The following is a 13,897-nucleotide window of genomic DNA, read 5'->3' as shown; positions in this document are numbered from 1 at the left end:
TAGTTTCTGTGGTAAATTGCACCTCTTCCGTGTCTGTTTCGCATCCACATCTCAAGGTCAGAATTCTATTACGGTGTACTTGTAATGCGCAAGGGTAACGCAAGCAGACCTCAACTTCCGTGTTTGTATAGGTTCATGCAGAACGTGTGCTCTCCTCGACTACACGCATTGTTAATTAATCTTTATCTACCGTAAACCGTCCTGTATGATTATCAATAATTGTTGTGCTCTGGTCTGTTGACTGGACTCTTCTTCAATTCCGAGTGTCGACGTGCACCAAAATGGCTAGTATAAATTACCGAGGCGCTGTATTGTACATCAAATGGATTAATTAATTAGTTTGGAAGACGGTGTTATCAACGTTGAAGTTTTATTATCTATGTAAACTCGGTTGCTGCGTGACCACCTAGAGATATTCGTCATCTGTTTAGATCCAGTCAGTTATGATAAGGAGCATGCGCTGCATACAACGTCGTGAGATGCCGAAAGTGACGACCTGGTGTTTCTCACACCTAGTGCTGATCGGCTGTTTTACTTCATGGCTCGTCATAGGTCAAACCATCACAGGTCAGCGTGTACGTACCTAGTGTGGCACGTGTAATCTAGATATATATTCAAATTCTGTGTTTTACTCGTGGCTGTGACTGTAGTCATCAATTCGAACAACTCGAACAGTATCGCTGAAGTGATGAGACTGCTTTCCAGCAACTCGACTATACTGGTCGATGACGAAACCGGAAGTAGTACGCCTATGTCCAGATCGAATTACGACTACGTTGATGTTCATTTTTGGTGATATTTTAGATTGTTCCTTTCTTGATGACGCCGTGGTTCTCCATCTGACGTCGAAGTGTTTGCCTTCCGACCATGGCGTTTCCCCGCCTGCGTTGTCGTTACCAATGCGCATGCGTATAGATGAGTATGATTCTCGTTCCTTCATATACGATTTGGACAATGGCCTGACCTCTCAAATTGCCGTGCTGTCGGCTGTTGCCAAGCGTTTGCAGTGGAAGTCAATTGGCTTCGTGACGGATGGCAGTGGAGGTACCAACATATGAAACAATTAATTAAGTTAATTAATTAATGGATTATAATAGGTCAATAACTTAACCGCATCATATATTCAAATGCTATACAGACAACAAGAATTTCGTTAGTTAAAGATGCTAGAACTTAAAGTATCAGTCAAAAACCAAATCAACAAATCGAATACCAAATTAATGAAATGATTATTTTTAATATTAAATTTACGTTGCAAATGCTCATCAAGCTCTTTATACATTGGCTAGACATGGAGTATGCCTCTCAATTTTTCTCAAAAGCAGGAGAAGCTGAGTTTCGTGTATCTTTCATAATCAGACTTGTTGAAGGCATTAATGTTGGCCTTGTTGTGGAGAAATTGTTAGCTCTTCCACTTGATGCCATTTGTGTGCATTGTGTGTCGATACGTTGTATACACCTGTTCTATCAGGTGAAATCAGTTATGCAGTTTAATTCAAAATTTTGACTAAATGGACGTGTTTGATATTATATTGAGGTTGCCAATCAGTGGATGGATGTTGGACACACACATGAGTCAATATGGATACTGACAGAGGAAACGACAATTAGAGTATGTGTACTCGTGCATGTTTAAATTATTCAAATTTTTAATTTATTTGATTTTAGATAAGAAGTGACAAGAATTTGCGAATATCTGGTTTTCCATTTTTGGACATGCATCTGTTGGGACTGCAACGACACATCGAACCATCTCATGAAGCTATTCAAATGCTTGCACTGGGGGAAGAGCCACTTTCAAATATGTGGTCATCACCACCACACGTATGTGTGTGTGTGTGTGTGTGTGTGTGTGTGTGTGTGTGTGTGTGTGTGTGTGTGTGTGTGTGTGTGTGTGTGTGTGCACTCAAACTTCCCTAATCCGGACAGTATGGAATCAGCTGCTTTCTGGATTCTAGAAATGTCCTGAAGATAGAGATAGCTAAAATGCGTTATATCCTTGGAATCCCAGACCACTTTAATGTAAAGTTTGGTAGACGTCCTGCCAGGTCTGCATACAGTATGCGTGTACAGTACACACTTGTACTACACTGTCATGTACAGTGTACTTTGAACTACAGTTACATACGTTACATATGCGTTCTCCTAAGCACTGGCATGTGATAGTCAAGATGGTTTCAGAATTGAGTGTCTGGACGAGAAGTTTCTTGCCAAAGTGCTTACCTGGAACCTCAAGACCTGATATGCGCTGGGTACAAGTGTCCGGTCTAGGGAGGTGTCCAGCTCTCAGAGGTCTGGATTAGAGATCGAGGTTCGAGTGTACAAATACTATTAAAGTACATTAATAGTTTAATGTACTAGAAATCTAGACTACAATACCAATTCAATAACATCAAGTATGTCAATGCAAGATAGTATAGTGACAGTCACTTTTAGCCTTTAACTAATTCTATATTTATTGTAGAAATGGTATGTGTAAAGCAGTCTGGAACAATGGCTGCCTTTTCTATGAGCTAACACTGGCACATTTTCATCCAACGTTTTACCACAAGTTAGTGCTCGAGGCTACAATTCATTTATTTTAACATGGATTGGGTACCAATTGTGATGACATAAACCATAGCTCAAGCCTAGTACAAAAAAGTAACATCAAGTTGTGTACTCTACATCATTGGAGACTGAAGATTTATAGGTTTGTTTTTGGCTTGAGCAGCTCGCTGGAGTGCTGCTTAATTAATTGTATCTATTGGTTAATTAAGCTAACCAAGTCACTAATGCAATTACACTTAATTGCTCTACTGCTAACACATTTGTATGGTAATGTGTGGATACTGTTCCAAGTATGGTTGGATGCATGTGGACCTCACAGGTTAGTACCAGGTCCGTAATTGCCATAGTAATATTTGTGATAGAATTAGCACATAGATTTTGTTGGATTCTAGCATTATGGGCATAGAACAGGCTAGTTACATGTACAATAAGAAGTGATTTGACATCATTCTCATGACTTACCTGATCAACTACATTTAGCAATTGTGTACATCTCTTATTTATTTATATTAACTGTTAGAATATTGTATTGAATACTGCACCAGCTTATCAAACTAACATTTACTTAAATTGCAGCATTATAGTGGATATACAACTGTAGTGAAATGTTTTGAGGGCAAAAAATGGAAACTGTATGATATCTTGGAATTTCTTGAGACTTTTCAATGCTTATATGGTACATTATGATAAACCATCTTGGCATCGTGAAATATTTTGTCTCCAGGTAAATATGTAGCCACTTTATATGTTTATGAAAAAATTGAAATTTGTTGTCGTGAGAGGCATTGAGAATTGCACTAAGTTGCAGCTAGCATACAGTATACATGAATAATATTTGCCCAAGATGCCATGAATGTGACAGCATGGAGAACAACACACACACACACACACACACACACACACACACACACACACACACACACACACACACACACACACACACACACACACACACACACACACACACACCTTCCTTTCACTGCGTTCATTCCAATAAAGAACGGTGCAGGCCTAGGAACTACAACCTATGTTGGGGGGTGGAAATTCTCTGACGGCAAAAACGCTCATGATTGTGGAGGCCTAGTTGAAGGAAATTTTGATGGCAATACTGACATTGGTCAGTGAAGGACTGACCATATTTCTGCCTTGATGGTTTACAAGGCCAGCAGGAAGTACAACAGTGAAGCTACAAACATAAAAACTGCAATGTATATCAAACTTTGACGTTGTTTCTCTAGTTTCGCGTTGCTGTTTCTGCTCATCTTTGCGGTCTTTCTCTTTTTCTTCTTTTGAAATTCTCTTCTTGTGTGGTTGTCCAGATGTTATTCCTCCATACATTTTGATCTCGTTCTTCCAAACCTTCTCAAGTTTGCAATCCCTCAAATCTCTTAGCACTAAATCGTTCCATTGCATTATCTGGCCTCCAACCAAGCGACTTCCTTGGGATGATGCACACACCAAAAGCTTCGTCGGTCGACGACACTCATCCATGTGCAAGATATGAGCCAATAGTTGAAGACGCCTTTGGGTTAGCATAGTGGAGATTCTCTGCAGGTGGGCGATGCTTCTGATGGTGGTATCTCTCTTTCCAACACACACACACACACACACACACACACACACACACACACACACACACACACACACACACACACACACACACACACTTGTACATATACATGTATAACAACATCTATAGTTAAGAGTCATACCAATGGAGATAGTCACGTGACTATAACTCTTGGAGGGTGGTCTATTGTATTTGCTGTCTCCAACTAGAAAAATTTGTACATCTACGATGCTGTTAACCTTATCAAGAGAGTACAAGAAGAAAACATTCTGGAAATGGCGTCGAGTCACGATACTCTGGTCAAAGAAATAAACAAGGTTAACTAGAATGTATAAAACAACAGTGAATTTGTTGTTGTGATATCTTTGTTTTGCAATGCAGCTTCACATTAAGGGTGTTACTGGTTATCTGTATTTTGATGGATCGACTGGGGCAAGAGTGGGTGGACAATATCAAGTTGTCAGCATCAATTCAACCGATACAGACATGGTGCAACTGCTAATGCAAACTGTTATCATTGAAAATGCTTAGCATTGAACTAAATAATTGTTTTGTTAGATTGGTTTATTTGATGGCCACCGGTCTATATGGAGCAAGGATCTTCGTCTGCCTTGGACTAGTGCAGTGAGGATCAGGAGAGATGTGAACAGTGTGCCAATATGTGAATTGAATTCTACTGGGACCGAAATACATTTGAGAGCTGTCGCTGTTCTTGTGAGCCAGTTGCATTAGATAGAGAGAATGGTTGTGTGTGTGTGTGTGTGTGTGTGTGTGTGTGTGTGTGTGTGTACGTGTGCGCGTGTGCATGCGTGCACGTGTGTGTGTTTATTAACTAAATTATGCTTTCTTTTAATTGAATTTAGTTGTGTTTATAGGAGGACCCTTGGGTGATGCTTGACAATAGTTCATTTTCTGGCTACAAGGGATTTTTTATTGACGTGCTGGACGAGCTGAGCAAACGAGTTGGTTTTACATATTCCTTAAGAATTGTTAAAGACAACAAGTATGGTGCAATCAATGTAACAGGAGTGGCTGCAACAGGGATAATGCTGGAGCTTGTCAGTTGTGTGAGTTAAATTTATTAGTAGGATTGGTACGATATATATATATATATATATATATATATATATATATATATATATATATATATATATATATATATATGCAGATGAAATACATTTTGACAAAGTAATTGCCTATAAATCAAAGTATTTTCAAGCAAGGCATTACTGACACATTGCATTAGTGTTTCCAATTAAAAGTCTATTTGTTTGTCCTTCAAGTTAATTAAGATTCAAAGCATGAAACTAAAAGCCTGATGCCAGCTGTTTCTGTTCTGTAACCAAGCAGCACAGTAACAACTGTACTTCTATCAATAATTTTGACACGGACAATTTTTAAGGATTGCAAGCATACTGTGCAATGCCTTTGCTAGTGTAAGTAAGAGACGCTAATATATATTTTCTTAAATTTATATATTTATATTTTGGATGGCATGCCTAATGCTTGCCTACACATAAACATCTAACTATTTCTAACAAATGCGTCTCTACTATTTAGTGCTAACGTTCTAAATTAGTTTATATATATATACATACATGTGTGTGTGTGTGTGTGTGTGTGTGTGTGTGTGTGTGTGTGTGTGTGTGTAAATTTTGAGTTGTATTTTAATCGTACAAAATTTATTATATGATTTTTTTTGTATATTCTACTACTGATACTTTATGATATTTCTTAACAGTAATCGCAAGTCTGAGCTACAGCAGGTACCATTTTGTGGCTGACGTGTTATTAATATATTGAAAAGTATGGTAATCTGTTTAATTAATTAACAGTCTGTCACTAATCAAGCTCTTTGCATGGATGTCTGTGGGTCTCTGTTATGACAGACTTTCATATAGCAATTTGTGGGTATAAGAATTATTTATACCTACAAATAGAAGCCCACATGAGTACAGACTTACTTAAAATTTGGAACGTGACAGACTGGAGTGCTTGTCAAAAAGACTAGCCATTGCAGTGTACTGTACACTAGATGTACGCCTATTAGTCTAAGTTGTTTCTGTTGTTTACATTCTATTGGGTATGGTTTTACTTATAAGAGGGACAGGTTTTTTGACAACCTTGGTTTAATTCTTTTGACATGCTTCTTGCTATACCATCAAAAGTGTACCTGGTTGTAGGCTGCTGACTTGGGTCTCAACCTTGGCATTTCCTCAATACGAGCTCAGTTTATTGACTTGTCTGTGCCTGTGCTCAATGACGGATTTGCATTACTTTCTCGCAAGCCAGAAGAGGACACAGCTCGTCTATTTGCCTTTCTTGATCCATTTGGAACTTATACCTGGATCTGTATATTGATTGCAGTCTGTGTAATCAGTGGTATGTTGCCGATTTTACACCAACTGAGTCCTTACGGGCAACAAATGGAAGAAACAGCCGTTGATAAACCATACACGTTCAAGATGCACAGATCTGTTTGGTTCTTTTGTACATCTTTTCTTCAGCTCGGTCCCGAGGGAGCAAAGTTTTTCTCTGGAAAAATATTATTGTCACTATGGTTTCTCTTTTCCATGGTCATTGCAGCAACTTACACAGCCAATCTGGCAGCGTTTATGACCAGTCGTGGATTGAAGCAACCCATTCGATCTGTTGATGAGCTTTCTCGACAGACAAAGATAATGTATGGAACAGTCCAAGACACAAACGTTGAAGACTTCCTTGCATTTTCACCTATCCATACTTATCGACGAATGAATGCTTATATCAAAAACACGGCCGGGGCGTTTGTGAGTAACGCTAACAGTGGATTCAGGAAAGCGGAGAAAGGGGAGAGAGAGTACATGTTTATATGGGACGAACTGAGTTTGGAGTATGTGTCATCGAATGAGCCGTGCACAACACAGATTGTTGGCAACACATTTGGGCACTTTGGTATTGGATTTGGATTTCCAAATGGGATGAAGTATGGTCCTAATATTTCAGCAGCCATAATCGACATGCGAGGTCTGGGAAGACTGGACGAATACAAGAAGAAATGGCGAATAAATGGAGACAAGTGTGGCTACAACAGGGTGACCAGATCCACGCAGACTTCAACAAAGAAGATCACACTCCATGGTGTTCGAGGACTATTCATTGTGGTGTTGGCAACAGTTGGGCTATCATTCATTGCTATTATTGCTGAATGGTACGTATGGGCAGTCAAGAAGTCGAGGGAACCTAAGACTCAGAATAGTAACACAGTCTCCAGAAAGTGATGATTTTTAAAGAGAATTTGACTTTGGCTTGATCGGCAGAGGCAAGCGCATTGCTGTTAGTGATGGGTAGTTTTTCTGATCATCAACTATTATGTGTACGTTATGAATGTCTTGATATAAATTCTTAAAAGATCTGAACAATATTGGCATTAGTTTGTAGCATTATCGGAAATTATGATGTAGATATTAGATTGATTGAAAATTAAACTGCTTGTATGAAAGTTGTTTGAATGGTGTTTGCTTATTAGTTACAGCAGCTTGAAATCAACAAAGAAAACTATTAGCTTTGTTCATTCCAAGTGTGTGTGTGTGTGTGTGTGTGTGTGTGTGTGTGTGTGTGTGTGTGTGTTGTGTGTGTGTGCACACATGCTTCCCGCTAAACTCTTAGTTGCATTTTGATCGTGTAGGCAGCTAAACATCAAAGGTGCATTGGGAACGTTGCCATTCGAACAGTCGAGCAGTGGCAGGATGGGAGGTGTATACAAAATCAAATATACAAATCCATACACTCACTCGGCACTAACAGTAAGCTACTTGCTCGGCATCCAAGACAACAGAATATAAGGGGTGATGTCGATCAAAACGAGTGCATCGACGAACGATAATTCTGCTGTCTGGACACGATTGGTTTCCGACTTTCTGATAAAGACTCAAAGTAATAATATTACTACCACCTTCTATATCGAAATCCAAGTATCGTATTTCTTCAAATAGTGGCCGCGGCCTCTATCTATAAAAGGTTACGAAACTGCAGCCTCTAAACGAGGGCGGCCTCTATTTTAAGTCTCTACTTCACACCGTCACACATTGCTACTTGAACGTCACATTTCTGTCTGTTGGCATAACTGGACACTTTTGAAGGTGCCAACCGCGGCAGGTTCAGCTGTAAATGCCACGACTACTGTATTATCTTATGGTTGATAGACAAGTGCACATAATAGAATGAGATTGATGTGGAGGCATCAAGAGCACATGTGATGGGTGTGGCCAGTAAGTTTGCAGACCAGTGCAACCTCAATTTGGACGGCCACTATTCGAAGAAATACGGTAATAATATTAATAATAAATATTAAATATTACTAATATATCAAGTAATAATATTACTACCTAAATATTTTGATTTGTCAAACATATGGTTTGAACCAACTGCATAATAGTGTTCTAACTTAGGGATCTCTGACTGCTTGTACATATACAACTAAATTCGTGTTCTCAGTTAGTTAAATTTTATTTTCTATTAATTTTAATATAAAAAATATTTAATTTAATTAATATTTTAGTCTACTGTAACTATAATTTATGTATATATTTATATATTTTAATATACCAAGGTGTTGCTAAGTTCCAGGATTCTCTTCAATTTGATCTCCTATATGCTTCCATAGTTCCTTCTCTGGTACTTAGCAGCTTTGAAGCCTTACGTGGACCATGGCCTCATGTATGAGTAAGTGGGACCTTTTTAGACCATAAACTCCACCCTTTTGAATGCCAACTAATGCCACTGTTTTGATAGCCTCAGGCAATTGACTCTGCTAATCGAGTTGAATGTAAATCTAGTTAGCCTAGCCGGTTACTTAACTAATTCATTTGATAATGCAACGTGTAGGATTGCCTTGCATCTCGCCTGATCCTTCCCAGGTCACCCTCGCTGCCGAACAACTGAGCAGACGGAAATTAGGTTGTTGTAAGTATGTGGCAGAGTTTTGGTGTCTCTGTTTAGGTAGAAACCTTTTTGCTCTAACAGTAGGCGTATAGTAGGTGGTGTGCTGCACTGTACAAGCTTGTACAAAATAAACTTATCATTTCTACAACTAAAACACACACACACACACACACACACACACACACACACACACACCACCACCACCACCACCACAACAACAACACACACACACACACACAACAACAACAAACATACACACACATACACAACAACAACAAACACATAAACAAACACACACACACACACAGTTTACAAAAACATTAGATGTATAAACTGCTGTGAGGTTATGCTTTCACACAACAACCAAGTCATGTGTTTGGTCAATCAGTTGTCTGCACGCTAAGAAAACACATGCCTTGTCCTATTCGGAGTTCAGTCTAGAGTTCTCATGCAATCTTCATGCTCACTGTGCCACACGGCCTGAAACCTACACTAAGCAAACACAAAAAACATGCACTACATCGGTGGCGTGCAGATCCAGAGACCTTGAAGATCAACAAAGTGAACATTCTTAGGCAATTTGCTAGTACAGGTAATCGTAGACTTGATGAGTTGTTCTATAGTCTGTTAGGTTTTGTTGCCAACATATAAAGCTCAGTTGGTCTGGTTACGTGATGTCTTCAAGTTGATACTAACAAAATGACTCAATGAAGTTCCACAGTTACACCTCTGTACATGATGTCATCGCATCAAGTATTGAATATTAGACTTGTCGTTGTAGTAAGAGCACGTGTTCCCAACAGCATTGAGATTATTATCAGTCGTTTGGTGTACGGACATATTTTAGATTGCATTTAAGTGTGCATTCGATCAACATCTTCTAGACGAGACCGAAAGACTTTGCAAGACACTTTGAAAAAGGTTAGAGGAGACCGGAAGATTAGAGTACATCAAACGTCGTTTCCTCCCTCAAGAGCTGTAGCAACTGTCACATGCTCAAGTGCTTGTTCCTCGTCACTCTGACAATATGGACATTCACTGACAATATGGACATTCACTGACAATATGGACATTCACTGACAATACGGACCTTCACTGCACATGCAGAGCCCGCACAACCATGCCTCTCTCTCAGACTCTTCCAGCCACACACTGGAAGAATTGGAAGTAAACAAGGCTGGAAGAGTCTTCCAGGAAAGCCAATGCTCAATCAAATGTGTCTGAGATGATACCATACCCTTTGCTTCCCATGGTGAAAAGGTCAATCCAACATGCCCCAACTCGGACAACAAATGTGCCTACTACAGAATTCCATCACCCACACACTATAATGTAGTAGTACCAGTGCAGGATATAACGACTCGTGGTTGACCAACAGCCACGAAAAGTTATCGGACATTCTAATTTGGCTTGCAGCAGCGACGTGTACACTTTGACTAGCAGCGTCGTATACTCGAACGAGACACAATCGTCTGCATTACCAGACATCAAAATGGTCGCCCTTACTGCCTGGACAAATGCACCAACCGTTTGGTTAGTACAATCACACAAATGTCCGACGACCGACCGTTCTTATATCCCGCACTACTGTACACGTAGCCACCCCATCCGCTCTACCACACCACACTTGCAACATGTCGGTGATAATTAAATGTTTGCACTGTAAAGTATCACATAATGCAGCCATCCCACAATGCTTACCAACTAGTGCGGGAGAACGCAATAAATGACTTTCATTTTCCTACCATCTACACCATCCCGTCCGCATCCGCTGTATCCCAGTGTTCGATAAGTGTTCGAAGAAATGTCATTTCTCGACGCGTGTTCTCAAATATTTCGAGCGGATCGGTCGACGGGCAACGAAGGAAGTTTGGCGCCCAAACCATCGCCAAATTGCTGACATCCATCTTTGTATGTTCAACGATTTCCCCTCTTGAAAAACCCTAAAACAATAAATTACAAAATATATTACGTATGTGTATTACAGGCATGTACAGTACATGACTATTGGCTGTCGTTAGTGACAACTTTGAAGGAAACGTTTATTGTGTTGGCACACAAGTTTGCCGTAAAGTTCGAGTGATTCAATAATCTCCAGACACACAGACAGACAGACAGAGGGCAGAAAGACAGAGAGACAGACAGACAGAGGGCAGAAAGACAGAGAGACAGACAGACGCAGACAAACAGACAGACCCAGACAAGCATGCAGACAAACACACAGACTCAGACAGACAGACAAAGGGCAGGCAGTGGATTATTCTTCCATACATCCGCAACAACTAACAAGCGTATGGGCGTAACGCAAGTCCCTACTAACACAGCACAAAGCTGTGGCGCAGAAAACATCTAGACTCAAGAGTCATAGAGCTAGACTACCAGTTACTACTACAAAGAAACAAAAGCAAAACAGTAAATCTAATCCGTCTTCCTTGCACACGCCGCACAAACGTCCTGACACTTCCATGCATAATTTAGCTACAAGCAACACAGAATAGTGTCTGCCAAAGACACGTGCCCAGGATCTAGTAAAAAAGAAGGGCTTGATGTTGAAAGCTTCGTCAGGAGAACCATCCACTTCCAACTTGTCCAACTGGCATACTGTGGAACCAACACCTCCGTCACTCCAAAACACCACAAAGAACGGACACCAAGCGCGAAACTTCGACGCGAAACGTCAACGATGGCGATAACCTCCTAAGACCATTCAATCACCAACTCAACCTCCCTCAAGGACGACAGACCACGTCTTCACAAGACAAAATGTTCCGGCACGCAAAGCAAGGCAGCGGCCATGACATCCGGGAACAGACAGACAGACTAGGGTTCCCCCTAAAGCATGGTAACGTGGCGCAGCACCACACTGAGAAATCCCAGTCACGTGACCAAGTACAATCGCGCGTAAAGAAAAACGAGGGAAGATCTGCATTCTAATTGACTGCGAAAGTTGTTATTAGAAGGCTAGTCACTGAAGAACGAGTTCGTGGTCAACCACTTATCTCTTACACTTTTGAAGTCAATCTAGGACGTCCTGATGTTTCGTTTACACGAGAGAGGTCTGGAATTTCGAGGCTATGCAGATGTGTGCATTAATGTGAGCGTACGTAAACGAACACGGAAATGAAGAGAAATGACAAGTTCTGTATTGAGGTGAAAGTCAAAGAGAGCATATCCCGAAGATACAGAAGCTAAAAGTAACGAGCAGGAAAAAACCAGTTCCAGTCAAGCAAATCAAGGAGCTCTGCCTCAGGCAGACCACAATAAGTCACAGTCTGACTCTGCTGCTCCCGACAACAGTACGTCTAACTCCAAGAAAGCACAAACAAGGTCAGTATGACTCGGATAAGGTCTGGGTGTCCGAGCGTCTGTCGTGAAAAGGGGCATGTCTTGCAACTACCATTCGTCTCCGCCACAATTATTTTTTGAAATCCTGGGGAGAACTCTCCAGACAAACTGACAGAGAGCCCTTACCCTGAAATACTAACCCCAGCCCATCTAATCTGACAAAATAACAGCATGGCAAACATCAAATCAATTAAACATCATGTCCATACCTGTAAGAAGCGAACAATATACATCAACACCTGTCGATTGAGACTCGGCAACGAGTCAGCAACAGACAAGGCATTAGCTACGTTGCTGTAGTTGTACAGACACTCATCAGTGAGACAAAGTCAAGGCAAAACACATTGGCAACAACAAAAGCCATCCACGAACAGTCACAGACACACAGACACAGACACAGACACAGACACAGACACAGACACAGACAGACAGGCACACACACACACACACACACACACACACACACACACACAGCCTCATAACTTTGACGCCAACCAGACGCCGTCTTCTCGACATAAGAGGATATTAGTAGTGCTGTGGAATAAGAGGATCGCAGAGATCCCGAAACCACAATTTGAGCAGTGAACCGGGAACGTGCGGATCTCTGACTTGATTCGACATTTCAAACTTATCGACTAAAAGCTTGAGCGAGTTCACTTCGTCGATGTCGCCGGGAACTCTAGCGAACGCAACAAAACGAGGATTCATTAGTAGAGAAACGGACAAATAGACAAACAGACATGCAGGCAACAAATAGAAAGACCAACACACACGAGAGTGGTGGATGAGTGAGAAGATTGGTGAGTTAGTGGATCTCTTTCTACTGTCTGTCTGTTTGTCCATTTGTCCGTCCGTCTGTGTGTGTGTGTGTATTTGCCTGTCCATATGTCTGTCTATCTGTCTGTCTATTTTTCTGTTTGTCTATTTGTCTGTCCATCTGTCTGTCTATTTGTCTGTCCATTTTTCTGTCTGTCTGTCTGTCTGTCTGTCCATCTATCTGTTTGTTTGTCTGTCCATCTGTTTATCAAACAGTCAGAAAGTATGTACTGCAAACCGCATGATAACCGCAGATTAATTTCATGTGATCAACGTCAAAGGTTCGTACCTAAAAACTCCTTCAGTTTCGTGTGCTCTCAATTCTAGCATTTTAGCGCACAACGTCGTCATTATCCAGGGCAACGCTCGATCGGCAAAACGCTCCTGCTGCAGCTCCATTACATCCTCTAACGTGTTACCAAACATCGACGGATGGTAAGGTGCAATCTTGATGAAAAAAGTATCAGTCAACAACATGCACACACACACACACACACACACAAACAGACAGACAGAGTGACAAACACACACACAGTCAGACAGACAGACAGACAGACAAACACACACACACACACACACACACACACACACACACACACACACACACACACACACACACACAAACAGACAGACAGAGTGACAAACACACACACAGTCAGACAGACAGACAGACAGACAAACACACACACACAC

The 13,897-nt window shown here is 40.9% G+C and overlaps 2 protein-coding genes across 5 annotated transcripts in view; one reads left to right on the top strand and one right to left on the bottom strand.

Moving 5' to 3' along the window:
- The first annotated feature begins 654 nt into the window (after nt 1-654).
- LOC134181303 (glutamate receptor 1-like) lies at nt 655-7,601 on the top strand. 2 transcript variants are annotated; one of them, XM_062648552.1, is made up of 10 exons: nt 655-740; nt 805-1,044; nt 1,290-1,471; nt 1,538-1,612; nt 1,669-1,824; nt 4,330-4,437; nt 4,502-4,609; nt 4,679-4,834; nt 4,996-5,187; nt 6,304-7,601. In XM_062648552.1, exons 1-10 carry the CDS (start codon nt 689-691, stop codon nt 7,378-7,380), a joined length of 2,346 nt encoding a protein of 781 aa, XP_062504536.1. In that variant the 5' UTR covers nt 655-688; the 3' UTR covers nt 7,381-7,601. The 2 variants fall into 2 exon arrangements, with proteins under 2 accessions (XP_062504536.1, XP_062504535.1); XM_062648551.1 differs by having other exon boundaries at nt 655-743.
- Nucleotides 7,602-10,680: 3,079 nt separating this feature from the next.
- Nucleotides 10,681-13,897, bottom strand: part of LOC134181111 (rho GTPase-activating protein 39-like) — an 8,582-nt gene continuing 5,365 nt past the window's right edge. For all 3 annotated transcript variants that reach the window (XM_062648316.1, XM_062648317.1, XM_062648318.1), the window contains 4 exons: nt 13,494-13,651; nt 12,915-13,067; nt 12,598-12,706; nt 10,681-10,986 (listed from right to left, as the gene is read on the bottom strand). In XM_062648316.1, the coding sequence (XP_062504300.1) occupies nt 10,792-10,986; nt 12,598-12,706; nt 12,915-13,067; nt 13,494-13,651 (615 nt within the window). In that variant the 3' untranslated portion in view covers nt 10,681-10,791. The remainder of the gene's footprint in view (nt 10,987-12,597; nt 12,707-12,914; nt 13,068-13,493; nt 13,652-13,897) is intronic.

The sequence above is a fragment of the Corticium candelabrum genome, chromosome 6 (assembly GCF_963422355.1).
Source record: "Corticium candelabrum chromosome 6, ooCorCand1.1, whole genome shotgun sequence".
Taxonomy (NCBI): Eukaryota; Metazoa; Porifera; class Homoscleromorpha; order Homosclerophorida; family Plakinidae; genus Corticium; species Corticium candelabrum.
Note: the sequence above shows the minus strand (reverse complement) of the source record. Positions and strands in the feature narration are given on the sequence as shown.

Excerpts from the sequence above, each read along its gene's own strand:
- LOC134181303 (XM_062648551.1), top strand. The coding sequence starts at position 689 with ATGAGACTGCTTTCCAGCAACTCGACTATACTGGTCGATGACGAAACC. Across the intron at positions 1,472-1,537 it reads GTATACACCTGTTCTATCAG|GTTGCCAATCAGTGGATGGA; the intron begins GTGAAATCAGTT and ends TATTATATTGAG. Across the intron at positions 1,825-4,329 it reads TGTGGTCATCACCACCACAC|AAAAATTTGTACATCTACGA; the intron begins GTATGTGTGTGT and ends GTCTCCAACTAG.